The following is a 25,652-nucleotide window of genomic DNA, read 5'->3' on the forward strand; positions in this document are numbered from 1 at the left end:
TCTTTCAGAAATTCTGTAATGGTACCGCTTAAAGAATTACGCCTTAGCAAGTTTGTGGAAGATGGATCTAACCCCAACATCCTCCCAGCTCTTCTCGAAAAACTAACCCCTGCCGCACACGCCTGATCGGTAGAAAGCTCGAGGGCATGTTCACACCATAGTGTGCAGCACTGCCTCGAGATCCCAAGGAATAAACTGGTTCCAGAACCAGAAGTGGTCTCTGTTCATTTTGGTTGCTGTCTGCGTCCTTGCAGCAGTGTTGTGTTGGCACAGCACTAGCCTGAAGAAACATATTCATGCTCTATCTTCATTTCCACCATCCTTAACTACGTTATTGTCCTGTGGCATTGCTATTCCCTAATTCCAGGCAAAACTCTGCAGAAATGACTGTAGGACCCAACTGGCATTCTGCAAGTTGCTGCATTTCCCAGACTTCTGTGCCTCTAACACTACAGCAAAGGCTGGGTTCCAAGAACAGTCTCCATCCTATCCAAAGATCTTGCTTTTGGATTTCCAACTTCCATGATGGCAGAGGGCTGATGAAGCGCTAAGGTTTGTGCTGTGGTAGGCCTGGCTACTTTACAAAGGTAGTGTTAAAAAAGGGAAGTTGCTGCTTTATTTTCTGCGTAAATTTTGCATTTGTCTATATTTCTTGTGCTATGCATCAAGGAGGCCACTCCTGCAGTGTCCCTCAGGCCAAAGTACCATTAACGTAATCTGGAGACATGCAGAATGGGTACAACAAAGTACCATTAACGTAATCTGGAGACATGCAGAATGGGTACAACAAGAAGTTGGGCTTTTTCTTTCTTTGTTTTTTTTTTTCTTTCTCTTTGCCTTTACTGCCTCGATGTATTTTACAAGATTAGTTATTTACAACTTCTCAAAAGGACACCAGTCCTTAGATGTGACATATAAAACACCTGATGTTCTACAAATTCCAGGCAGAGAGAAAGTAAACTCTCTCAGGCACTTTTAAAGCAGACCAGAAGCTCTGTGAGATACTGGTGGACTTACTGTAAGCTGTGCTGGGTAGACGCACCACTGGCTCTCAGGCCTGTCACCGGGCATTTGTGGAACATCATTCAAAGACAGGAATTTAGTGGGATCCTGAACACAAAAACTTTGAGAAGCTCAAAGGGCAATGTGGGTCACCACGTGTAGTCTAAACTGTAAACAATTGCAGTGAGCTGTCAGCTAAGAGTACAGTACCTGGGTCTTTGGGCTCAGACCAGTCTCTGAATGGCAGAACAGAGCACCACAAGCAACAGGCAGAACCATGCAGCTGCTTCAGCGCAGTTGCAATGCTGTGAGGTTTTTGGCAAGCCCCAGTGCAGAAGGCAGCGCACTGAAGGTGACAAGTGTATTGAAGGTAGACAATGCAAGTCTAGAGCAATGACTAGATATATGAGGAACTGAAGACCTTTAAGCACAGTGCAAGACTTGGGCATCCAGGAAGGATTAGGAGCCCTTTTTACTGAAGACAGGAAGGCCAGAACAGCGATCAGTGAAAAAGGACAAACACTGGAGAGCAAGTGCAATCCAATGCTTGGTCCCAGCTGAGGTGCAAAAGCACTGCTCTTATCAAGGGGGAGAGAGGGGACAGGTTCCACCATTTCCTCTCCCAAATAAGCTGTAAAAAAGTGAAAGATTTATCTTCCCTAAATCCCTAACTGCCTCTCCACACATTCCTTTCAACTTGGGGCCAGCCAAGTAAAGGAGATTATCACTGAGACAAGAAGCCTGAGGAGCTGTGTCAAATCCCCCAGGCACCATATGCCAGATCTGCAAAAGAATGTCCTCCCACCCACAGCACAGGTACCAAAGGAGCAGACGCACAGCAGGGAGAGGCTGCAAAGGGTTATGGACACAGATTGGTCTCCATCTTAATGAAAACGTGGGATGCTATTGACAGTGGGAGAGTGGGAAACCCTTGCTCCGTGATGGTCTATAAAACCTTGTAGCTGGAGTTGGACTGCAGCTGGCCGAGGTCACTCAGGTGCCAGTGGTCCAGTGTTGGGACGATCTTGGCCCCTATCTGCCCACGTACCATGCCATCCGCGAGGGGGAAGACATTCAGAGAGTTAGGACGTTCCTTCCTGCTAAAGAGAGAAACAGAGAGAGAGGGGAAACCAATCAGTTAGCCATTTACAAAGTTCTTACAGAAAGGAAACAGCACACCAGCATATGTGAAATATTAGTCACTAGAAATTGAATTGCACTCCTTCCCCTCACGTAGCAGCTGTATGAACTCCCAACTCCCACACTTCCATGGTGTTGTCTACTCAGACCCATGGTGTCTACTGCTGGAGCCCTACATCTTCCTGGGGAGACTCTAAGAGACAGGGGGTCAAGTGACCACAACAGGCACGACTGACTTCTCCATCAGTACGAAACATTTTGGGGGAATGCAAAAGGGCAGGGAATCATCAGCCAATTTAAGTCAGTGTATCTTCTGAGAAACAAAGGTACTGTGGGAAAACAAGCCACAGCAAACAACACTCACAGCAAAAAAAAAAAAGCTTCCATGGATCCTAGAGATGTCATCATTGGGTCAGGAAAGAGGCTTTTAAGTAAGAGTCATCTACATGGCACTTATGTACATTCCTGGTTAGCTCCCACAGCAGAAATCAGAAGTTTTGGATCACTTCCAATTAAGCAAGAAAAATAATACTTGTACTCTGTAATCCCCTCTCCATAACCATATTACAATGCACTTAAAATTCAGAAATTAAATGAAGGTATATAAATGAATGCATCATTCATATTACCAGGTGTCTGAAATTACATTTTCTTCATCCTGTTCTTTCTGGAAATTGCAGGTGACTAGCTAGCTGCGGGTTTAATTCTGAATATAAAAGCTGGCACAGGTTTTGAGACCAAGTTCCAGTGGGAAGAAATCTAGAGCAAGCAGTGGAGGTGGAAAAGGCCTGGCAACTGGTTTCGTGCCAGAGAAGCAGGCCTGCAGGGACAGAGCACACGTCCATTTAGGAGATATCCCCAGTAGCCTCCGCTAGCTGGACTCCAGTGGCCCTGCAGAGGTGAACTAAGCTGATCCTTTGTGTGACATACACCCACAAAGGGGTTCAATGATGGTACTTCACCTACTCCTGTATGGGGCTTCCGCTTATTGGTGCGGGGTGATGAAATCCACCCTTCTGTACACCAGTATTAATAACACTAGACCTTCATGTGCCTTCCTTTAATGATCATCAGCACTGGTCTGATGACCAGGCTAGGCAACCATCACAACCACCCCACCCGTGACCATAGGTGAAACGACTGCAGCAGGATATAAGTCCCCCCGGGACGTATGCAAACACACTAACACAGGAGATGGTGCATGAACCAGCTCATTTATGAAGGAAGGAGGTGGAGTGTCTAGCAGAGGAGACAATGTTTGTGGAGAAAACCAAAGTGCCCAACCTTCCCTTTCTCAGCACCGCCCAGCCAACGCAGCCTGCCGCGCCACCGTGTCGGTGTCGCTCGTGCTGAGGAACCTTGCTGTGGCCTACCTGGGGGAGGCAGAAGGGGCAGAAAGGTGTTTCCAGCATGGCCCAGCAGGGAGATCTGGGATGCACTTTTCCGAAGAATCTGCATTAAAATCCTCTCCTAAAGATCCTAAAGACTCATACATGGAAGTTTCATAGACAGACCCTCTTACAAAGGCAGCACATAACTGGATTTTAGAGGAACACAGATCATTGACACAACCTGATTAACCTTACTTTCTTTTTTAGAGGAGATGCAATAATCTTTCAACAGATTCAAAACCAGATTCATATACGGTAGGGATTATCAACTTCCTTGTAGCCTTTCCACTCAAAAAGTATCTTGGTGCTTGTCACTTTTAAATATTAACAATCTGAAGATTTGTAGAAAACGTTCCACTGCTGTTTGGCTAAATATCGATTTATACCTTTATACCTGCCATTTACACCTGCTCCTAATAGGTCATGATGCCAAAGCACATTTACCTCTGTCTGTCTTCCTGCATTTACCTCTCTTTATCCTACTGCTATCATTCCAAGACCCTGAAAGTTTCTAACAACTGTGTTTTAAGCTTCTAAATAACATACTAGGGAAATTTTTGCCCTAATATGAAATCTTCACCCTGGCACTGTACTAAGCGCCACAGAAAGTATAGTCAGTTATGTATAAGAGATTAGGAAGAGATTCAAAACTAGAAATTAGAACTTTATGCCACAACGACAGAAAATTCCTAGTTTTACAGTTAAAGAAATAACTCAACGGTCCCAAAGAGTTTACTGCAAAAGAATCATTCTTTTCAGGGAGAAAAAAAAAAATTAGGCCATTTTTTGAGCAGCTTTAACCATCAGTTTCGTATCTTCCCTCTTCTTCAGGTTAGAATGATGGTCTTAATGGAGTCATGCTTCACAGATGTACATAGCTGGAGAAAATTTCCGATAACTACAAAACATTCCTTGCAAAACAAGTGGTGCAGTCAGAATATCTAACAACATGCTACAATAGAAACGCTTTTGTGACTATGCTGGGATGGCCTCACGTAACTCACTGGCAGCACTGAGAAATATGAGCCATCCCAAATATATGCTGAGAGAACATTAAATTACACTTCCTCTTTAGGTAATCTCTATCAGATTTCTTCTGGGAATCCATAGCTTATTTCTACGTTCATATACAAACACATGGACATTTAACATGCAAGGAGTTACCCCATTGAATGTACATGGAACATATGAACTTCACAGTCCCTGCTAAACAGAGAACAGAATTACAAAGTCTCTGTAGCACCAGAAGCTGTAGGATCTTCAGGAAGGGATTTTAACGTAGATTGTCAGGAAATTTCCTCGCTGAGTTTCTTTGGAAACACCTTCCAGCCTCTTTTGAACCTCCCAGGGAAGGGGAAAGAGCACACACTACAGAAGAGCTAGCTTTAGCTTGGCGGTCCTGGGGTTGACTACCAGTCTTCAAAAACTTTAGAGTATCCTCAAGGCTGATCTAAATTTTGAGTGTTGGGGTACCTTTCATACACCCAATTCTTTTCAGTAGAGGGTGACTCTGAACACTTGGTTAGTTCCACCGTGCGTTAGTTACAAGGTAAATAGCAAACTCCTCAATAAAGGTTTGCAGTAGCTAAAACCTGGGATCAGGATGCTCTACAGGTAACATGCTAAAGCTTACAAAACATAACAAAACTACGACTTGTTTGCCAACATTTGAAGATGAGAACTGCTCTCTTTGCAGGCTCCGGGCGCAGAACTCACTGCCCAGCCCGAAGTCAGAAGCGCCTTCGTAGAGCTACTAACAGTGACAGGCATTTTCTGCCTTGCTCAGAAAATATGCATTCTATATGTACTCTATAGTAAAATAAGGGAGAAAAGATGACTTTTTAAAACATTCTGGGATGTGAAGTGTAAATGTCCAATCACAGAGGACTGATCCTGTTTTGGGACCGAACTTCTGCGTCTTCTGCGTTTGAACACACAAGCTTCTTCCCGACATGTTATCCCAGCAGCTTGGTGGCTCCCTCTGCCTCACCCAAACGAGCAAGTCTAATGCAGGTGTCAGTAGACAAAGAGGGCAAACATGCTGGTACAGTTCGTTCCCAGCACCACACTGTTGCCACTAAACAGCAGCCTCCAAAACTAGGATTAACAAAGTTAAGATGCAGCAATAGGATTTACCTTTTCCTCCATGACTGGCGATGACTGCAGTGACAAACATAACAGCCAAAACAGAGCAGCAATCGCACAAAAAGCGAGACAAAAAAACAACCATTAGAGAGCAAAGGTCATGCAAACATGCAGCCCTACAACAGACACGGGGTACGCATGCACTGTAATCCACGCCACGTGGAAGTGTGCACCGTACTCATTGCCTGTCCTGGATGGCAGTAGATACAAACGCCCCCCAACAGTTCTTGCAACTTCTCCCAACTGACAGGCAAACATTCTTGGTGTACTTACAGTCTTATGCAAATATGCATCCCTATGCAGTCTAACACACCCAAGCACATCCACAGATGAAAATAAATAAATGCACTCAAATTTGTGTGACAGACCATGAGAAATTATGCCCGTGTCCCCCCCAGTGCACATCAGTGCACCAAGACACACAAACACTGGTGTTCACCCCCACCCAGCTGTGCGGTGACACAAAAACACACATCTGACCCAAGTGCCTGTGCACAAGCATATACAAACACAGAGCTACACACGCACGCACGCACGCAAACAGTGCGAAGCTTGAAATGAAGGAAAAAGTCCCATTTCCCACTGGTGGTTCCTACAAACGCAGATCATAGCCCCATCAGGGGCTTTCATAGACATAAAGTGTTTCTCTTTTTTTCTCTCCAAGGAGACCAGCAACATGCCACACTTAAAAGGGTAAAGCACTAATTTCTCTAATACGAAGAGCCAATTCTTGATGAAAATTTTGCCCTTCATCCCAGAGAATGGCAGTCTTGCAGATACAGCCAGTAACACTTTTCACTGTGCATCTCTTTCAAGGAATGATAACATAAAGTCACAATTAATATTAACTTATTTGAAAGTTAGGGAAGGCAAATCTCATTAAAATAAATTTCTACCATGCAGTCCAACCCAAATTTAGCAAGTGTATATATGAACCACCCTTTAAAAGAGAGAGGCCCTAAGCATGCTTTTGCCTACGGCACTTTTATATTTTACTGCGTAAGTACTTCCACAGATGTACTCTTATTTACAGAAGAATAAGTGGGAAGGGAAACAAGCCTACCACACTTATCCCCTTTCAGCTGTAACACTAGGATCAGACTATGTTCTGGGAGCTCACTGTGGACTTCAGACTGGAGAGGAGAAGGAAGAAAAACAATCTGATAAGGGAGATTTCATGAAGGGAACACCTACAAACTACTGGTTCTTTTTACACCATGTCTCTTCTTGCTTTCTACACCCCTCATGCCTGTCTCTTTTGCCTGGGAAGGCTGCCATCCACTTTTTGATTTTTTTTCCCCAACACATTTTTATATTTTAGACAATCCAATTTTAGCCAGACCCCAAACAATGTATTCTGTAATTATTTTTATTTTCCTAAACCACTCTCTGTTGTGAGACTAATTTACTGTTTTGCAGAAAATTGAGCACAGAGATAACTAACTATACAGCCCACTCAACAACTACAACAGCCTTTAGTTACTCCTCTCTAGAAGAAATACTGCAAGATATTCTTTTCTGAAAGGACTATTCAACTGTTGAAGAGGAAGGGTAAATAGTCCTCCTTGATTCATATGTAACTGTGTCTTTCCCTCCTTTATGCAAGGCTTTGGTAGCCTTACAAATAAGAGTATAAAAATCTTATCAACTGATTCAGAATAAATAAAGGATCTTTCTTTGAGTATCTTCCAGCTGCAAGTTATTCTTGTAGCCAAAGCTACATAAGTATCTTTAATTATTATGGGAGGCAATGGAATAGCAAATAGACAGTATTGGAAAAAATTCTTCACTGAGAGGGTGGTCAAGCACAGGAACAAGCTCCCCAGGGAAGTGGTCACGCCTCCAAGCCTGTTGGTGTTCAAGAAGTGTTTATACAACGCTCTTAGATATATGGTTTAACCTTTAGGTTGCCCAATGATCCTCGTGGGTCCCTTCCAGCTCAGGATATTGTATGATTCTAAGGCTGCAGGGAATCTGGCAGGAGCCCCAGGCTAGTTACCAAGGTTTCTGAAGATTCATGTCTTTTACTACTCCCTTTCCATCCTTCAAGCCTCTTTCATTGACAAGGCGAGGTTGGGTCTCTTTTCCTCTCCCTTTTTCTTTCTTACAATACACAGTCAAAACTTCGGCAATTTGAATTCAGTCTTTTCCAGAGCAGTCCAATGCAGCAACAGGGAGCCAAAGCAGACAGAGGGTATTTACAAGCCCTATGCCAAGATCTGAAATTTCTATTACATTACCCCAAATCCAACTGACATTCTGGTATTTAAGTGTTACAGACCTAAATACAAGTTACTAAAATATCCTTACTTATTCTTCCTTTATTCTTAATATATTTCTTTATTCTTAATTTCAAATAATTTTGCTCTTTCTTTATCTCCAAATTTTGCTCAATGCTCTTCTTTTGCATTTCATCATCCCTACCAGATGATACTTCAAAAACGGTCATGGCTTTCCATTTATCTGTTTTCCCAGTATTTTCATCTCTGTGTCTTTGCCCATGCTGCCCTTTCTGTGTAGTCTGACATGCCATCCCCACTCCTCTTCTTAGCCTAATGCTTCCCAAATATTTGGGTTTTGAGTGAAGTTCAGGGATACTAACCAGCTGAAGTTCACAGATACTAACCAAGATCAGTCAGAGATATTTTGTAAGAGACGAGGGAGGACGCACCTAGCAGGCACTCTTTTCCGCGTATTCCTGTGCATCTGGTACTGTCTGTCTATTTTTCAAACCAACAGCTCCCACGGTTTGTAGTCAGCATGTGTGCAAAACCTTTTAACATCCCTCAAGGCCAGAAGAAATTAAAAAGTTAAAAAATTACAGGCAAGGACAACAAAAAGATTTAATCTCCTGCAGCATATTACTTGGTCAATAATGTTTGCCTGGAAAACACTGTTTTAGTTTAAAACTTCCTGGGTTAGACAGTGTCACTATAGTGTTAATCACCTCATTAGCATACGATGATTAACACAAATAGTAATCTGCCATGCATAAAAATTGCCACAGAAAACATCCTTTTTATGGCTGAGTGACTTAATAGATTATGCTTAATCTGAGTAGATTTTGTGTTATGTGCTCTATTGCTTCTCTAACCAGTATTTATGGAACATCACTTCTACTTCTCACTCCGTGGGCAATGTTACTGGTGTACAGTATCAGAGAGAAAGCATTTGGTTCCTTCACATACCAGCTAAAACCAGATGTATCTGTGCTGAAATCAATGTAATTGCAACTTTTGTGCTTTAAATTTGTTCTGGCACACAAAGACTAGTTCTTCTATATACTGAACTTCTTTCCTACCACTGAATTCTTTAAGCAAAAGGTGGTTCTTACTGGTTTTGTGCTCTGAAAACAGGGGGGGTGGGGAGGGAGAAAAATCAAACTCCTGGGCGTAAGTAGGTCTACTAGGTGAGTGACTTACAGAAAGCTTCCCTTGAAGGAACAGGGAAAAAAAAATCCTATACTGGCTAAAGCACTTGATTGCTATGGTTTTGCTGGCACATACAAAGACACACATACACACACACACACAAACTTTATTTGACACCTCCATCCATTTTATAGGTGAACCTTTTACATGCTACCTGAGAATACAAACATATTTTTCCAGAGGCCCCCCATCAATAGCAGCGTGACAAAGCCTAAGCTTTGTAACAGAACACATAAAGCTCCTCATCATCAAGCCTTAGAGAACGTACCCACAACTCACCCACAACCCATTACAAAAAAGCTTCAACTACAGCCCATGCCCACAGGGAAAGATCCTGCTTCTGGTTTCTCTCTCTCAAATACACACACTCAGTTTGTAAGTTCCCAGATGGCATACGTTACGTGGAGAGGTTATGGCCCTACCTTCTCCCAGGTAGACTGCCCTCAGTTTGATTATTTCCTCCAACTTGCTGCATCTTGGATCGCTCAATGTGTTCCACGTAGGTCTGGATCATCTGTGAGGAGAGAAAAATCCATGAGCCAAACAGAGGAGAAGAAACGACTCATTTTCTGCTTTTTGCTTTTGTTTGATCTTTTCCAGCATCCATTTCAAATTCCCTTTGTTTTTTGCACATCTCCGTGTCCTTGCTCTTGTCTTCTAAGCTGATGATGTAAGTGAATGGACTAATCTGACAGAAGATCTGACAGCAAATAGTGTTGGAAATGACTTAAGCTTAACCTCATAACAGAAGAGCCATGAAAGAGCATACCCAAAAATAACGTAAGACATCTCCTTGCAGCTTGTTGGTAGTGGGAGATGAGGTAGTGGGGCACTGTTCACAGAATCACAGAACAGTTGAGGTTGGAAGGAACCTCCTGGGGTCCATCCGGTCCAATGTCCCTGCTCAAACAGGGCCACCTAGAGTAGGTTGCTCAGGACCATATCCAAGTGGCTTTTGAATAGCTCCAAGGATGGAGACTCCACCATGACTCTGGACAACCTCTGCCAGTGTTCGTCATCCTCACAGTAAAGAAGTTTTTACTCATGTTCAGAGGGACCCTTCTGTGTTCCAGTTTGTGCCAGCTGCCTCCGGTCTTGTAACTGGCCACCACTAAAAAGAGCCTGGCTCCATCCTCTTTATACCCTCCATTCAGATATTTCTGATGTTCCCAAAGTTCAGAAGCTCTAGTCATCACCAGTATTGTAAAGCTGCATTCTTTGACATGACTTTACTTACAGGCTAAGAATTTACTCATTTAGAAATAATGAGATGACATCCTACCTCTGTGTGACGTTGATGTAGAGCATTATACTCTTTCTTCATTTCTGATTCACGTTCCTCCAGTCGTGAAACTACCAAGAGAAGATTCCAGCCATCAGCTAACACCCATCTCAAACACACACAGGCTCTCAAAAGAAACCAGAAGTCTCAAAGCATATTTTGTTAGAAATTAATTTATACCTACTGAACAAAACAAACTGAAACAGAATAATGCACATTGTGGGATCTGGTCTTCATTACAAACTCAATTTATGGGTATCTGCCTGTTCCCAGAATGAGCAGACCAAATCATGCAATAAGACCATAGAAGCAGAGTTCTTCAGCAGTAGCCTGGTGCCCCGTAAGTGTCCTAGTTTGACAACAACTTAAATTATCCTCTGGGATGGGCGCCTCTGGCTATTTGAGGAGCAGGAGTACTGGACAAAACACCAATGAATTCTGAGGGGAACCTCTGCCAAAAAACACGGCTGCACATGTTGAGGAAGTATTTGTAAAAATAAACAAACAAACAAACAAACAAATACATGTGATAGTTTATATGAGAAAAAAATGGGAGGTTCTATTCAGGGACAATTTGAAACTGGAAACCAGGTTCCGAAGCTTCACCAATGGCCCAAATCTTGTATCTGGAGAGACTGAGCATGTCCCACACAAGAGAAGCAATGAAGCCTCTACCAAATTAGTGTGGATACATCCCATCCTTTAGAAGGCTCAGAATTTTATACAAAAGTAAGGGATAACCAGACATTTCAGGCTTTACATAAATTACATTAAAACAAACAAGAAGTATGAAAAATATTTTCAAAGTAGCAGTATATGTGTGTGGAAGGCAACGTGTATAATCATGTCTGGTGTACAACTTCACTTACTCTGATCTGCATAGTTTTTGGTCTTCAGCTCCAGCTGTCGAGTCTGAAATTCAAGGTGTTCCACTTGGATTTGTAGTTCTTTCTTCTCCTGTTCCAGTGCATCTTCAAACTCTATAAACTTCTGAATAGGGGAGAAGAAGAGAAGGAGGCACAGATGAGGAATAAATGTAAAATGTGTTTGTTTGCCCTATATGACTTTTCCTCTCCTCAAAAAAGAAGAAAAATTGAGAGAATATAAATTACAAAATAGGAAATGAGAATTTTTAAATACTTTAGTATTAATTAGTACAATAGCATTTAATCAAGCTGAAGAGACTATTTTATATGAGAAAGTATTAGCTATATTTAATGTATAATTAAACTATGGTCTTACATGAGTTATATAAAACAGTGCATTGGCTGAAGGGAAGATTTTTACAGATATACTCATCTCACGATGAAAACACAACAGAAAAATACCTCATTTCAGGTCATTATTTCTGTAAAATGTCACTTTTGACCTGGCAGCTTTAGGCATTCTCTGCATTGAATACTAGCATGCACAGCAAAGAAAAGTAAACATGTGAAACATTCAATTTAGCTCCACCGTAGTGAATTGATATTACACATTAGTCTTGATAAGAACTGTAGTCACAGTTGCTTTCATGAAATGTTTAAACTAAACAGGGTCCCTGGAAAGTGAACAGCACCTTCAAATCTCTGAGTATACTTAAGCAAGCCTGGTTCTTGAGCTATATGTGGTCATGAGAGCTTTTCAGCACAAAACACTAACGCATACCCGTAACACAATAATGACCTATAATCCATACTTCTGGACTGAGAAACTGAGCTGGTTCTGACACAAACTTGTGGAAAAATCCGTAAGGCTCAGAAAACATTTGCTCTGTTAACCACATACATCCTCTCCACAGCAAACCAAGACTAAAGCGCAGTCCCACCATGCTTACAATGGCGTAGGACACTAAAGCTATCTCACTAGCTTCAGAACAAGTCCTATTCTGCCCTTATGAACCCAGAAATTCGAGTCTCATTACATTACTCCTAATCAGCTACATCCAAGGAAGCTAAAACAAGAGAGTCGTCTGCATCAACCAGTCCAGGAATTAAAACACAAACCTGACAGCTGAGCAGCAAGAGCACAACTGGGGCCGGGAGCAGCCCTGGATTCAGAGCTGCAGAGGAAGAGAGAGAGCAGGAAACAGAGCCGAGACGGCTTTAATCTACTTTTTAGATGTTTATAGAACAAGAGGAGCCCACAGGAGGTAACCTGGGGCTATGAGGAACTCACAAGGATGCTCTGCTGCTGGCCCTGCCTCTCTTCCTCTCCGTCTGTTTGCAAAATGCTCCTTAGGTCAAGCCCTAACAGATTCACCAGCACATGCACATCGGCTGGCTGAAATCTCCTCTTTCTAGAAGTATGAATACTGGGGAAGAAAAGCCTTCTCTCACCCTCCTCTGTGCTCCGCACAGGGGAAAGTGTTGCTCTCCGGAAATAATGCCGCTAAGAGGGCATGGCAATTTTAATTTAACAAAGTAAAGCCTCATTGTACTCTAGAAGAGACAGACTCTGGTGAAAATCTTTTTGGATAAGATTCCCCGGGAAATGAATGCATTTAAATGCACAGTAAGATTATTTTGTTAAATTCTGCACATGCAACAGTATGCACAGTATTTGATTGCATTCTCAGGATAAGCCCTGTGCACATTTCCTATTACTTTTACTGGAATAATTAGCAGTGGAGCTATCACTATGTTCGTGAACTGGATCTTCTCTCTGTAGACGACTGAAAAGCTACATCATTTATTATTCTTGCAGACTTTTAAAACTGTTCAGTAAATTCATCTGAACAATGAGTCAGTTTTCATTCCTACATACGTGTTATTTATAGAAACAATCAAACGCATTTTAGCCACGTCTCATTTTCCTGCACTCAGTGCTCTGCAGTGCCTTTAATCTTTAGCTGGGCTTTTAACTGTCTTTTGCTTCCTGCCCAAATTTATTGCAATAAGGGGGCTTTTTCCCCCCTTATGGTTGTTTTCCAGCACTATTTTCTAAAAATGCCAAAACCTTTCTTCCACTATAAAGGAATAATCTCAGAGGCTAAACATTTACTTTTTAATTAAATTTTAAGACTGTACAAGGTTTTAGATTTTTAAGCATTTTTTCTCTGAGATGTCAATTAAACATTGAAATCCCTTAGTCACTCACAAATACCCAGCAATCCGTTTTATGGATTTTGAGAAATTTATAAAACAACCTGCTTTGTACATTTTCTGATTTATTCCTGTAACATTTTCTAGAATATCAATATAGTTTCAGAATAAGTAAAAAGGAAAAATAAATCCTCACCAACACAGCTAGAGTGAGCAACAGACCTAGAGAAGCAGCAGTTTAACTTGCTCCATTTGGAGGACTACACCAACAAAAGGGCTATTTTCCTGGTATAATCTCCATTTCCTTGCAGGGTTTTGCTGGAACCACTCTTTGCTAAAGCTCTATTGATGAACCCTTTTAATTACAGCCAAGGGCTAAATCCCCATCACATCGCACTGGCTCAGCTTTCACCACCCTCTTGTCTCGAGACGCCGTCCTGCTCCTAGCTCTCCATCCAGGAGCATGCCACCCAGGCCAGGCAGGAATGAGGTTTTTAGCAGCAATAAAAATGAATGGACTTTAAGGAAAACATTCATGGATTTCTCAACAGTAAATTAGGAAGCAAAAGGTACAAGCCCAATTTTATTCCCACTATGTAGGTCATCTCTAATAAGATCCCTGGATTTGCTACTGCTGTTTTGGTTCAATTCAGAGGCAACTGATTGAAAGATTAAGTCTTCTACAAATATGGCTCAGTCTTCTTACTCACTCCTGTCTATTTTGCAACCTGAAAGTAATCAAAGAAACAGAAAACTAGAAATAAATTAACCATTTGGAGAAGAAAGAGACATGGAGACAACAATATTAAAAATTAATATTACCCTAAGTATTCTCAGCGAAGAACAGCATTTCAGATAAATGCGTTGCAGTCTACCCTGTCCTGTCTGCTGAAGAGATCGAACAATGACATTGTGTGCAGGGACCCAAGGGCTCTTTACTCTCCCTGTCTCTGAAGCACCTTTTAGCCGCTCCTGCATCAGAAGCCTCTCACCTGAGGTTCTCCCTGTGCATCAAGGTCCGAAGGGCTGAGAGCAGGAAAAGTCCCAGACCCAGAGAGGAGTGAACGGCCACACCAGCGGGATGAGGAGGAGAGGTTTCACCGCCAGGGCCGTCCCTGAGGAAAGCACGCTCCTGAGGAAACGGCTTAGCACACACTGTCGCTGCCACTCATCCTTCATGCTACACGTGAGCTCTCATCAGGGTATTCAGGCAGGCTTTTCTTTTTTTCCAATAAGCCAGCAGCAGACATTTCATACACACCTAGGGAAGAGCCTTACTCGCCACTAAAAGCAGCAGAGACTGAAATGACCTTGCTCAGGAAAATGAGCACATCCACAAGCACAACTAAGCAGTGCCAGGGGTTTGGGGAGAACAGGCACTTCAGGTGCGTTTGTACTGCTGTTGCGAACAACAGCCTCCAGAGACAGAGACAGCCGCGGGCAGCGCTTCGCCTACAGCGCGGTGCTGTGCCACGGTCCTCAAGCTGCGGCTCATGGTGTACGGCTGCCATGGCCCAGCCAAGCACCGCCCGGGCTGGCTACGGTCTCCCTCCCGCCCTAACCCAACCTGCCAGGCGCGTGCCCTAGCACACAGCAAATCCCCCTCCCACACGGTGCTCTCCGCACCAACCCCGGCCGTCCCATGTCGCTAGAAACTCATACCAGGGCAGGAGGAAGAGAGAACGCAAACTGAATGAAGTATTTTAATTTTTTGGTTAACCAGACTCACAAAGGCAGTTATGCTTTAAAACCAAGCACATATTATTGAGCGAATGCAGCTCAGTAAATAAACATCCATAGGCATTTCACATTTTCCATTTCTTTTGGGGACTCGGGGGAGTACAGTCCTGGCCCTACTGAAGCTGCGGGAATGTTCTCAGTAATTTGAAGAGGACCAAGATTTCACCACGACCTTTTAAACCTCCTAAAATTAAACAGGCAGAGAGGACACTAACTTGAAAGTCACCTTCCCATCTGAACATTTTCTGTCTGTATTATTTACAAAAAGCACCAAAACCAGTTATAATAGAAGAATCCCTCTGGTTTACTCTTGTTTCTTGTGTTTTTCATCTAAGTTTGTGCACAGCCAATCCTATCTAAATGCTGCAAAAATGTTCGATGCACAAAGATGAAGCTCCACGTCTCTGTGGGTGCTACCTAAAATCAGCAAGCCTTCATAAGGGAAAAGAATATTCACATGAATCAAATTCGTATTTGTGGCCTCAGAAATAGTACAAATTCCAATGACTTACTGAAGGCAGATACTGCAGATATTACTCTTGCTTCATTATAAATTTAAATATTTAACAGGATAAGAGTGAGCCAAAAAAAAAAACCCAAAACCTAACAACATAGCCTTATAGTCTTTTTAAAGACATCTCAAAATAACTGAAATACACTATTTACAAAAAACTCTGCCATGAATTAAAATGCCCAGGGTATTAAGTTCAAAAACTGAAATGCAAATTTGCTGACTGCATTCTTTCGCCTTAGTGCTGCCAAGAGGCAAAAAAAAATACGGTGCTGGCGAAGAATCACAGGCTTAACTTGCTGCTATGAGCTGCCCTTGATTTCAAGCAGTTTCTCTTTTGCAGAGCCAGGTGCTGCAACTGATTTTCTCTGACGGTTTCACTGCATGGAGCTCAGTTCAGACCCACACCTCAGTGAGTTCACAGCTCTCAGCTCCGTCTTTATGGAGATGCAGTAAAGACATTTACAAAACAGAAACAAAAAGCACCAGATAATTCCATGGATGGTTAAGTACTTTTTTTTTTTTGGAATCCCACTATGACAAAGTAGATGGGTGCACTCAAGATGAAACAGCCCACACTCCCAGTAGTTCTCAAATAGCAAGGTTGACAACAGCATTAATATTTTTACTATTTTTTATCATTTTTACTATTTTTTCCAGAGCCTCTGTGCTTGCTTTCAAAGAATAATTTCTGAACATGAACAGTTACAGTTAAACAGTTAATCACCTCAGTGATCTAAGAAAACTGGAGTATGAAACTGCTATATATAAAAATTAGTCACATGGATTTTTTTCTGCTAGCCTCTATCCCCAGATTTCAAGCAGGATAATAACCCAGGATTATGACAAACAACAATGGCTCACACGCTAGTCTTCACAGAGAAAAATCATCTTAAGGCGAAAGAATGAGTATTCCTCTTAAAAGCAGGGGTACAATGCAGATCGCTTGGCTTCCTGCTTTACTGCCTTTTGCAAAGGAAGAAAGTGCCTAAAAATAGTAGCATATAATCAGAAATCATCACATCACATCAGCGATAAATCAAGCAGAGAGCCAGAGATGCCCATATACACAGAAATCTTATTACATGGCCTTAATCTGTGGTGGCTGGTAGTGTGTGCAGTGGTACTGCACACCAAAGGGAGCATCAGGGGTTCAGTCTCGTCCCTTTGCTGGCAGGAGATGGCAGTGCTGTGGGCGCGAGAGCACCGCTGCGTGAAGAAGCGAGGAATACACACCTGGCAGAGACATCCACTAGGAAACAGAGGTCTCCTGGTGAAGTGGGGAAGGGCTCGTGCTGTGCACGACTTCCCACGGGAGGTCACCTCACCTGCAGGAAGCCCACAGACAAGGGAGGCAACGCTGGTTGTGTGGTCCAGCTCACAGCTTCCTGGCAGCACCTAATTAGGTTGGCAATTTAGGGAGTTGCGTTGACAGTATTTTGTCTTAGAAAGCCACGGCAAAGGAAGAGGCCAACTCCTGGCTATTTAAATTCTGACTTGTTCAAAACCAAGTCTCCAGTCCCATTATCAGATCCGCTGCTGCTGAGCTTTACTGCTACTCAAAGTGAAGGCCTTGTTCTGCTCTCTTAACAGGAGCCATTTCACTCAACAGCAACTTCAGGAAGACAGATTACTTCCTGACGACGCAGATGTCAAATACTACGTGGTAGACACTCAAATCAGCAAGTCACACTTTCTTATTGTAGCTCCTGTACAGGCAATGGCTGTTGGATACCAACAATGCCAGAGCTTCAGGAACAGTGTTAAATCTTTTGACTTTGACAATCAGAAAAAGTATCTTTCAATTACGCTACTTCTCAGAATTATGGTGGCCATCAGCTATATGCTCCCTCAGGAAATAACTTCCATTTCAATAGCCGATATCAAGGGAATTCTGCTTCTCACTTTATGAGCCAGCCTATATTGATGCAGCTACTTTTTAGAAGAGCATTAGAGAGCTGTGTAAAAATCAACAAACAGTTAAAAATCTCAAACTGTGAATAGATGTTCAGATTTTTATCCCTATAGGCATTTTATATAAAGTCAAGTCATTTATTTAGCAAAGCTGAAGTAGAAGATTAAGGAATTGAGTCTTGTCTACCTTACATGAACGTTAACTTGACTCCATTGCATGAAACCATTCCTAGTTTCTATCAAGAAGAAGCAGTACAGACATATTTAGTGTTTCCCTTGTGAAAACAAAAGTTTTGCAAATATTTAAAGCCGCTCTTCCTTGCTGGTCTCAACAGCTGAAACGTACCCTCACACAAATAGAAAAATATGGCCATCAGCCCACACACAGTGATAAAAGCATACCTGAATTTCCAATGTGTTGTATCTAACATGACATAAATTTTAGAAGCATTTTGGCTCCCTGAGAGCAGTTTCACTAACAGGTAAAAAGGGACCCCTTGCATTTCACCTCATAATCACTTATCTCACTCTTCAATGCCCCGAGGTGACGGACCCGTGGGTTTGAGGGTACTCCGAGCAATGCTCACCCTTTCCCCTGGAAGGCCCCTGCCTTCAGAAGACCCTTCTCCAAGTGACCCAGGTCAATCCCAGCCACGGCACCTGCAGAGCAAACCCCGGATCGCCCTGCAGCCTGGATGCTCCCCAGCAGTATCGCTGTGCAGTGAAACCCCAACACATCTGTAATTCATATAAAAGAGACCCGAAACGGCAACTGTGCCACAATAAAATACGCAATCAGCAAGTGCAAATTCTAATAATAGCCCATATCTTCTCCATCTCAGAAGGATCTTAGTTACCACAAACAAGAAGATGCTATCTCAAGTATTAATTTTATAAGACATAGTTCAAAAGACCAAACTGTAACACTCCCACAAGTGCACTGACAAACAGCAGTCAGTCCACAAGCTGAAAAGAAGTTCAGCTGCAACTGTGAAATGAAGCAATCAACAATTTAAAACCTCTGGCTACACCACACTTCAAAACTCACAGATAATTAATTTACCACCTCAAATTCCATGCTTGTTCAAAATCTTATCCTGCACTTATCACAAAACTCTGCAAATCACAGCTGCGTTCTCCAATGTCTCTTGTTACACTCTGTGTGCGTTCCCCATTTCTGGTGTGCTTGGCAATTATGCAACCACAGTTGTGATAGCTGTGATATAAAAACCCTTACACTTTCATTGCAGAGCTTGGCCTGAAGATCAAACCATATTCACAGTACAACTTATGTTACACATCAGCCTTGGGACCCAGAGGTGTTTTATATTAGGAATGCATGATTATATTAATAATTCTATATTGAATACTTAAGATACATAACACTGATTCACATGAAGATGCTTACACATAAATATGCATTTAATATGGAAAAATAAATACCGGCCTTCCTTGGCTGAGGTCTCCGACCTCAAATAAACCTGACAGTGAACAAGGCCATTTATTAGTAGAATGGTCAGAACATCATAAAAGGGAACAACCCCTTCCTCCTCCTTCCCATTTTTTCTGACACATTGTAATGCCATTTTAACTGTATTTTTAATTTAGTTTTTAGAGTTTATTAGTCCAGAAGGGCACACAGCACACAGTTTTGTGACGGAAAGATGCTCTGAGCTATGCCCTTAGTCTGAATCTTTGCTATCCTCCTCAAAGACAAATGCACTCCTGAAGGAACATTTCCATCTCCATAAAAGCATACAACCTCCTAGTGAAATAACATTTCCTTCACATCTGCAGAGCTTGGAGATAAAGATTTTTGTTCCTGTTGCTAACTTCAAGCAGTCAAAAAGACATCTTTTATCTGCTAGATACTCTATAGTCACAGATTGGTCTTTGAACGTCTTCTGTGAAATAAATGTCTTTTTTGTTGATTTATGCAAAGATTACCATCTCCTATATTCCTATTCCAAGGGATCTGAGTCCTTTTTCAAAGGAAGACCACTTTTCTCTTAAGATGCTCTCCGTGAAGTAGGCCTGGTCCTACAGCACAGCCAGGAGAGGCACCTGCACCTTCGACCCTGCTCCAGCTCTGCCCGAGACACAGAGTTTGCCCATCCTGCCGCTCACGTCTCCTGCTGGGACTAACGACGTGCATGCTCGTCTTTTCAATCCTTTTTCAAGCACAGAATCCCAGAACCAAAAATTTCAGAGAGACTCTGAAAAAGAGGGCAAAAAACTCACGTGCCTCTGGGCCATACACCTTGAAAATACCCAGTCATTAACAGATTAGTTAATTTTCCTGTTTTAAATTAGGATTTACAATTACTATGTACAATTATCTTTTGGGAAAAACTCGGCATGTGTCCAACAGGAAAACCTTTCCACAAAACACGGCAGATGGAAGGGCAGGCAAGCCTGCTTCGATGCTGCCTCGTTGCCTCCCCTCTCCATGGGGACGAGCAGGTCTGCTCTGGCACCGAGAGGCAACTCGCGTTCACACCACAAAGCAGAGTGGCTGCGGTTGGGACGGCCAAGCCCCAGGAAGAATGGGAAGGACAAATAAGAGCCTGAAATTGCTTTTGTCAGACCCAGTTGAGCATCGCATGCTGCCTTGAGCAGGTCCCTTCGAATCAGGGCAGTGGGAGAGAAGGCAGCTGTCTATGACCAGTGGAGACCATGTCACCATCCAGCTCAGGAGCAAAAGGTCCAGTGCTTCCCGTTGACCCCTGAACTAAAGCAATCCGTCCTGCAAAGCAAGACACAGCTCCAAGGATATCATTCTGGACACCCTGCAGCCCAACAGACTGCGAAGTGAAATGCAGACAGACAGAATACCATACCCAATGCATCAATTTTGAAGGCTGGCCACCTCCTTGAAGAAAAGAAGGGATTTTCTACCACAAAACACAGAAGAATTTCATTGTTTGTCATGGCCCATGCATCGCATCTCTGGACATGCAGATTAGCTGTCAATCTTCCCAACATCAATGTGCAACCTTAGACTGATGGTCTATCTCTTTGAAGGACTGGGCTAGAACTGAAATCACTGTTGATCGAGAAGCGGACAGATGAAATGGCAGCCCTCACACATCTGCTGGTCCTTGCACAGCAGTAAGCAAAGGCTGGACACAGTCAGTGTGACACAGGCTGAGCCTATGAGGCTCGCACGCACAACACGATGTAAGTATCTGAGTACCTTGGTGCAGTGTCCTGGAAATGCCAAGCAGGTTCCCACTGAGAAACGCAGGAGAACGTCCTGCCCAGTTGCTGCTCAGACATCACTTCACCACCTGAAGTCAATGTAGAGCAGCCACCGCCTGGCCAGCACTCCCCGTGTGAGCTCCAGGACCGCGCAGGAGGACTATGCAGGAGGAGGTAAGAACAGGAACGGAGCAGCTCCTCTCGCCTGGGACACCCCACGCTTCCTCCTCAGCAGCATGAAAGGATCTAGCCTGCTACAACTTGTCAGAGGCACCATGACAACCGATGATGATGGAGATGTGTGCCATCTTCACCCTCCTCAGCGGCCAAGAGGAAGAACGAAGGTGCCAGGGTGCCTCTGCTAGATGAAAGATTGCATCATTCTCAGAAAAGTAAAGACTGGCTAGGGATTTTTCTTGAAACTTCAGCCATCAGTTATTTAAATTTATTTGCAGTGGTCATCAGTCCGAATCTTCCCAGACCTTCTTGGCTTTTCTCTTACAATTTTACCTCCTGAAACCCCAATGCTAAGTTCTGCCTTCATATACGCAGCACGTCTAAACAATAGCCTTGAAAAATCCACCTGCGGAGTGATGAACAGAAAGTGACCACGAAGCAGCCTGCTTCATTTCATTGCGAGAAAAAAAAGAAGCTTCTCACCAAAGCCCGCTTGGGGATTACAATTTGACTTATGCGGGTAAACCTGTTGAGGGGAAACCTGGCCATAACCCCAGACCATCATCATCAACTAACATCCAGAATATTATCTTGAACTGCTCTTTAAATAAAGTAACAGCTTATAGTGCTCGCTCAGATTAATCTTACTTTAAAGGTAATTTTCAATAACACACACTGATATTTATGAGTATTAATAAAGTGCCACAAGCTTGAGTGACATAAAGAGGATTTGTACGAAGGATCTCTGTTTAGATACAGATTTTCTCCCTCCAAGATCAGTGAGAATAAAGTAAGGTTACCAGATGGACGACTGATGGGCACTACGTTTGGAAATCCTGATTCCTCATAAAGAAGTAATTTAGAAATATGTATCATATGGTCAGTTTCTACTGCCTGTCACAAATATATTTTGCTAGCTTTCTTTAAATTAATAAAACTCGTAAACTGAAGAGTCTCCAAATTCATTTCATCTAAACAGTGTAGACTTCATACCATTTATTAGAAAAATTTAGAATAACTAATCAAGCGTTTTTAGCAAGTGGTTTTCCAGCAACTGTTTGTCCTATAACAATATCTCCAATATGCTAAAAAAATTTGCACTTTTTACGTTAAAAAAAAAGCATTCTGCACACAAACTTTTTATGGGGAGAAGATCAAAAAAGTAGAGGGAAGGACAAGCTGCTTCTGCATTTGTAAGAGCATCTTTTCCTCTGCCTAACCCCAAAGCATTACATCTTGTATTTTAGCTCTTAGTCTGCATTTGATCCACTTGGTATCGCTCCATCAGACCAGCCTGGCTTCTCACCAGCAGAAGGATACATCTCTCTCCTGCATCTCAAAACAGCGCTGACTTGTCTGCTACCGAGGCAGATCCCACGGGAGAAGAGGTCCCGGGAACAGACAGGCACATTCTGCATCTTTCAGGACGCCGCACTGCTGCCAGCCCAGGTTCCATCTGCGCCGTCGCCCCGGTCCGCACCCTACCACGTGCCGACTCGCCTTACTGTGGAGTGACGCACAAAGAAGGAAGCAAATAAAAAAGGGCAGACTGCCATAACACTAAAATCATACTGTGGAGAGGGAAGAGAGGACTGCTGCTCTTAAACCGCTGCAGACGGTCTCTTCCCTGGTGCCACCAGGGGTAGGGGCAGGACAGGAACCCATCCAGAGCTGCAGCAAACCCTCCTGCCGCTGGCAGAGGCAGCTCTCGACCCTCACATCTGAGTAGAGAAAAGGCACCTTTTAATCATTTCCCAGCAAATGCCCCGACTTCACCTTCAGGGGAAGGAAAGAAATATCTCTATCGCTATTATTTGCATTAACATCGATCCTAGGCCTGCATCAGGAGATAAGCAACGGGATGTTAAATCTTTGACTTACAATCCTATTTAGTTTTATTGCTACAATTTTTTGTAAGGAAAGGCATGCTCAGAATCTAAAGACCACCATCCTTCACACGGTGGACATGCTGATCGCAGGCCAAAGCAGTGACGAGGTTGTCACTATTAGTAAGGATGGCTAGTAGGTTCATCTTACCATTTAAGAGGGAAAGGAGAAAATTAGAATCATTATAACTAGCACTGTCTACTTAGATATGAATTTAAAACACAGAGGTCTCCAGAAACACTTTTTGTTGTTGCTTACTTTTTAAATATATGGAGTTAATTTTATTATCTTCAGTTGTTGAGTTTTAATCATAATCTGCAATGTTGTGATCAATTCTGAATCATGTTCAAGTGACATCATTGACAAAAGAGAGAGAGGAGAAAAATGGGAAAAGATTATTAATATCCCAATGATTTAAAGTTTGTCTCACCCAGAAGACATGGGATCACTTTCCGGATGCTCACACTTGTGTGGCTTTGACTTCTGAACAACTAAATGGATATATTTTGGAACCTTACAACAAGTAAGGAAGAAAGCATCATAAATATGAAATCTAACATCTGCATGCTCAGTAGAAAAAAGTCATTACAAATATCACACTTTTCACGAAAATGAACAGTCTAGTTTCTCTGGGACCAACAGCTTTTGTAAATCAAGACAATTGCAAAGAGGACTCAAGGTAAATTGGAAGAATGACACAGATTCTGCTGCTCATTCAGTTGGTGAAATCTGACAGTGCCCACAGGCTCCAGGAATGGACGAAGAGGGTTCTGAAGAATATAGAGACAGATCTTGTACATAGACCGCTGTGCCGTAAGTCTGCATTTCACGCTTGCCAGTTACTTTCAACTGCATATAGTGGAAAGGATCCATGTGATAAGCAAAGCCTTTCTTTACCTGGTATCTGCTATTCCCAAACGCTTTTCTCCTTCAATGCTATGAGGTCACCATCAAGCTGCAGAAACTCCCATTAATCAGCTATTTGTGAGGTCAGGTTTCAGGGTGGGGAAACAGAAACTGCCTTCCCAGGCTGCAATTCATTTCACAGAGAAAGAAAATACAAGGCAGAAGAGGAAAAAGTGCTCACAGTGGAGAACACCAGAGGTTGGAGCACAGAGCATCACTTTTATCACCCTTCCTCACCATCTTCTTGAAGGGAATTAGTGTACGAGGAAGGGACAATATTTAAAGTATCCCTTAACAAACTGGAGGGAGAGGGCGATTTTCAAAAGCCTTTCTGTTGTTTGAGATGCAGATAGGAGCCAGTGAACTTGCAGTATTGCCACCCAGCTGGAGAGCTCTTTAAGTACCTCAAGCCACACAGAAACCTGCAGCAACTACAGTCCGTGCCTCTCTCAAAGGACCATCTCTTCCCACAGTGCTGCCCACTGATTTCAAACAAAACACCAGAGGCATCTCCAACTGTTACATAAAAATAAAATACTGGTAAGTGAACGTGCTTATTGTGTAAAATAACAATGCAAATAGCAAACCATAAAGAGGAAGCGATGGCCACGGCAACGTGCCATCAGAAGACAGAGCTGTTGCCTTTTTTTGGAAGTGGCAAAGGATGGCACCCAGGTGTCTCTTGAACACAAGTCCCACACTGGCAATGCCAGCAAAAGGCTTTTACAGTTCACATCCTTTCTGGGTCCTGCACCTGGGGAAGCACAACCCTAGGCACCAGTATACGCTGGGGCCACCCAGCTGGAAAGCAGCTTGGCAGAAAACTGGGGGTTCTGGTGAACACCAAGTTGCACATAAGCCAGCAATGTGTCCTTGCGGCAAAGAAGGCGAATGGTGTCCTCGGCTATGGCCAGAAGATCAAGGTGATCCTTTCCCTTTATTAAGCACTGGTGAGGCCACACCAGGAGTGCTGTGTCCAGTGCTGGGCTCTCCAGTACAAGAGAGACAGGGACATACTGGAGAAAGTCGAGTGAAGGGCCACAAGGATGATGAAGGGGCTGGAGCACCTGGAGAAGAGAAGGCTCAGGGGGATCTCATCAATGTGTATAGATACCTGAAGGGAAGGTGCAGAGAGGACAGAGCCAGGCTCTTTCCAGTGGTGCCCAGTGACAGGACGAGAGGCAATGGGCACAAACTGGAACGCAGGAGGTTCCCTCTGAACATCATGAAATCCTTTTTCACTGTGAGGGTGACTGAGCACTGGCACAGGTTGCCTAGAGAGGTGGTGGAGTCTCCATCCTTGGACATATTCAAATGCTGCTTGGACACGGTCCTGGGCAACCTGCTCTGGGCGACCCTGCTTGAGCAGGGTGGTTGGACCAGATGACCTCCAGAGGTCCCTTCCAACCTCAACCAGTCTGTGATTCTGTGGAAGTACCCACAGCACAGATACACCCATGGGGAAGCCTAGAAGATGACAATTCAAAAGACAGCCCACTGGGAATGTCACACGCAGCAGCGCACACTGCTTCAAGTGGTCCCTGAGCTGCCAAAGCTCTCGTCACGTCACATCACTGGGCAGCTGAGAGCAGCACTGCCCAGCTCTCGGTCGGGTCCAACAAGAAGACAACAAGTCTTTGAGAACCGCAGCCTGGAAGGCTCTGCCACGTGGCCGCATGCCGGCTCCTCGCTCCCAGAGACGAACAAAGGCCCAACCACGCTGACGCGGGCAGCGTCACCTGCCCTCCCACACCTGCAGCCTGGAAACGCCCCTACCACCACAGGCACAAGAGTCATCGTTTAGAAGCAACAACAGCCACATTTACTGAGACAGAGGTTTCTTTAACCACTTTCCAACGGAGGTTGCTTCCAAGTGCTGGACTGCCGTAGCGCAGAACACAA

The 25,652-nt window shown here is 43.4% G+C and overlaps 1 protein-coding gene across 3 annotated transcripts in view; it reads right to left on the reverse strand.

Moving 5' to 3' along the window:
- Positions 1-25,652, reverse strand: part of MAPK8IP3 (mitogen-activated protein kinase 8 interacting protein 3) — a 72,484-nt gene that overhangs the window by 41,949 nt on the left and 4,883 nt on the right. Inside the window, exons 2-6 of one of the 3 annotated variants that reach the window (XM_075165662.1) lie at positions 11,261-11,381; positions 10,392-10,462; positions 9,532-9,623; positions 5,670-5,693; positions 2,051-2,102 (exon numbers count right to left, since the gene is read on the reverse strand). In XM_075165662.1, coding sequence (XP_075021763.1) covers positions 2,051-2,102; positions 5,670-5,693; positions 9,532-9,623; positions 10,392-10,462; positions 11,261-11,381 — 360 coding nt within the window. Of the gene's footprint in view, positions 1-1,957; positions 2,103-5,669; positions 5,694-9,531; positions 9,624-10,391; positions 10,463-11,260; positions 11,382-25,652 lie in introns of all 3 variants that reach the window. The other 2 variants (XM_075165660.1, XM_075165661.1) reach the window with 2 other exon arrangements.

The sequence above is a fragment of the Calonectris borealis genome, chromosome 16 (assembly GCF_964195595.1).
Source record: "Calonectris borealis chromosome 16, bCalBor7.hap1.2, whole genome shotgun sequence".
NCBI classification, from domain to species: Eukaryota; Metazoa; Chordata; class Aves; order Procellariiformes; family Procellariidae; genus Calonectris; species Calonectris borealis.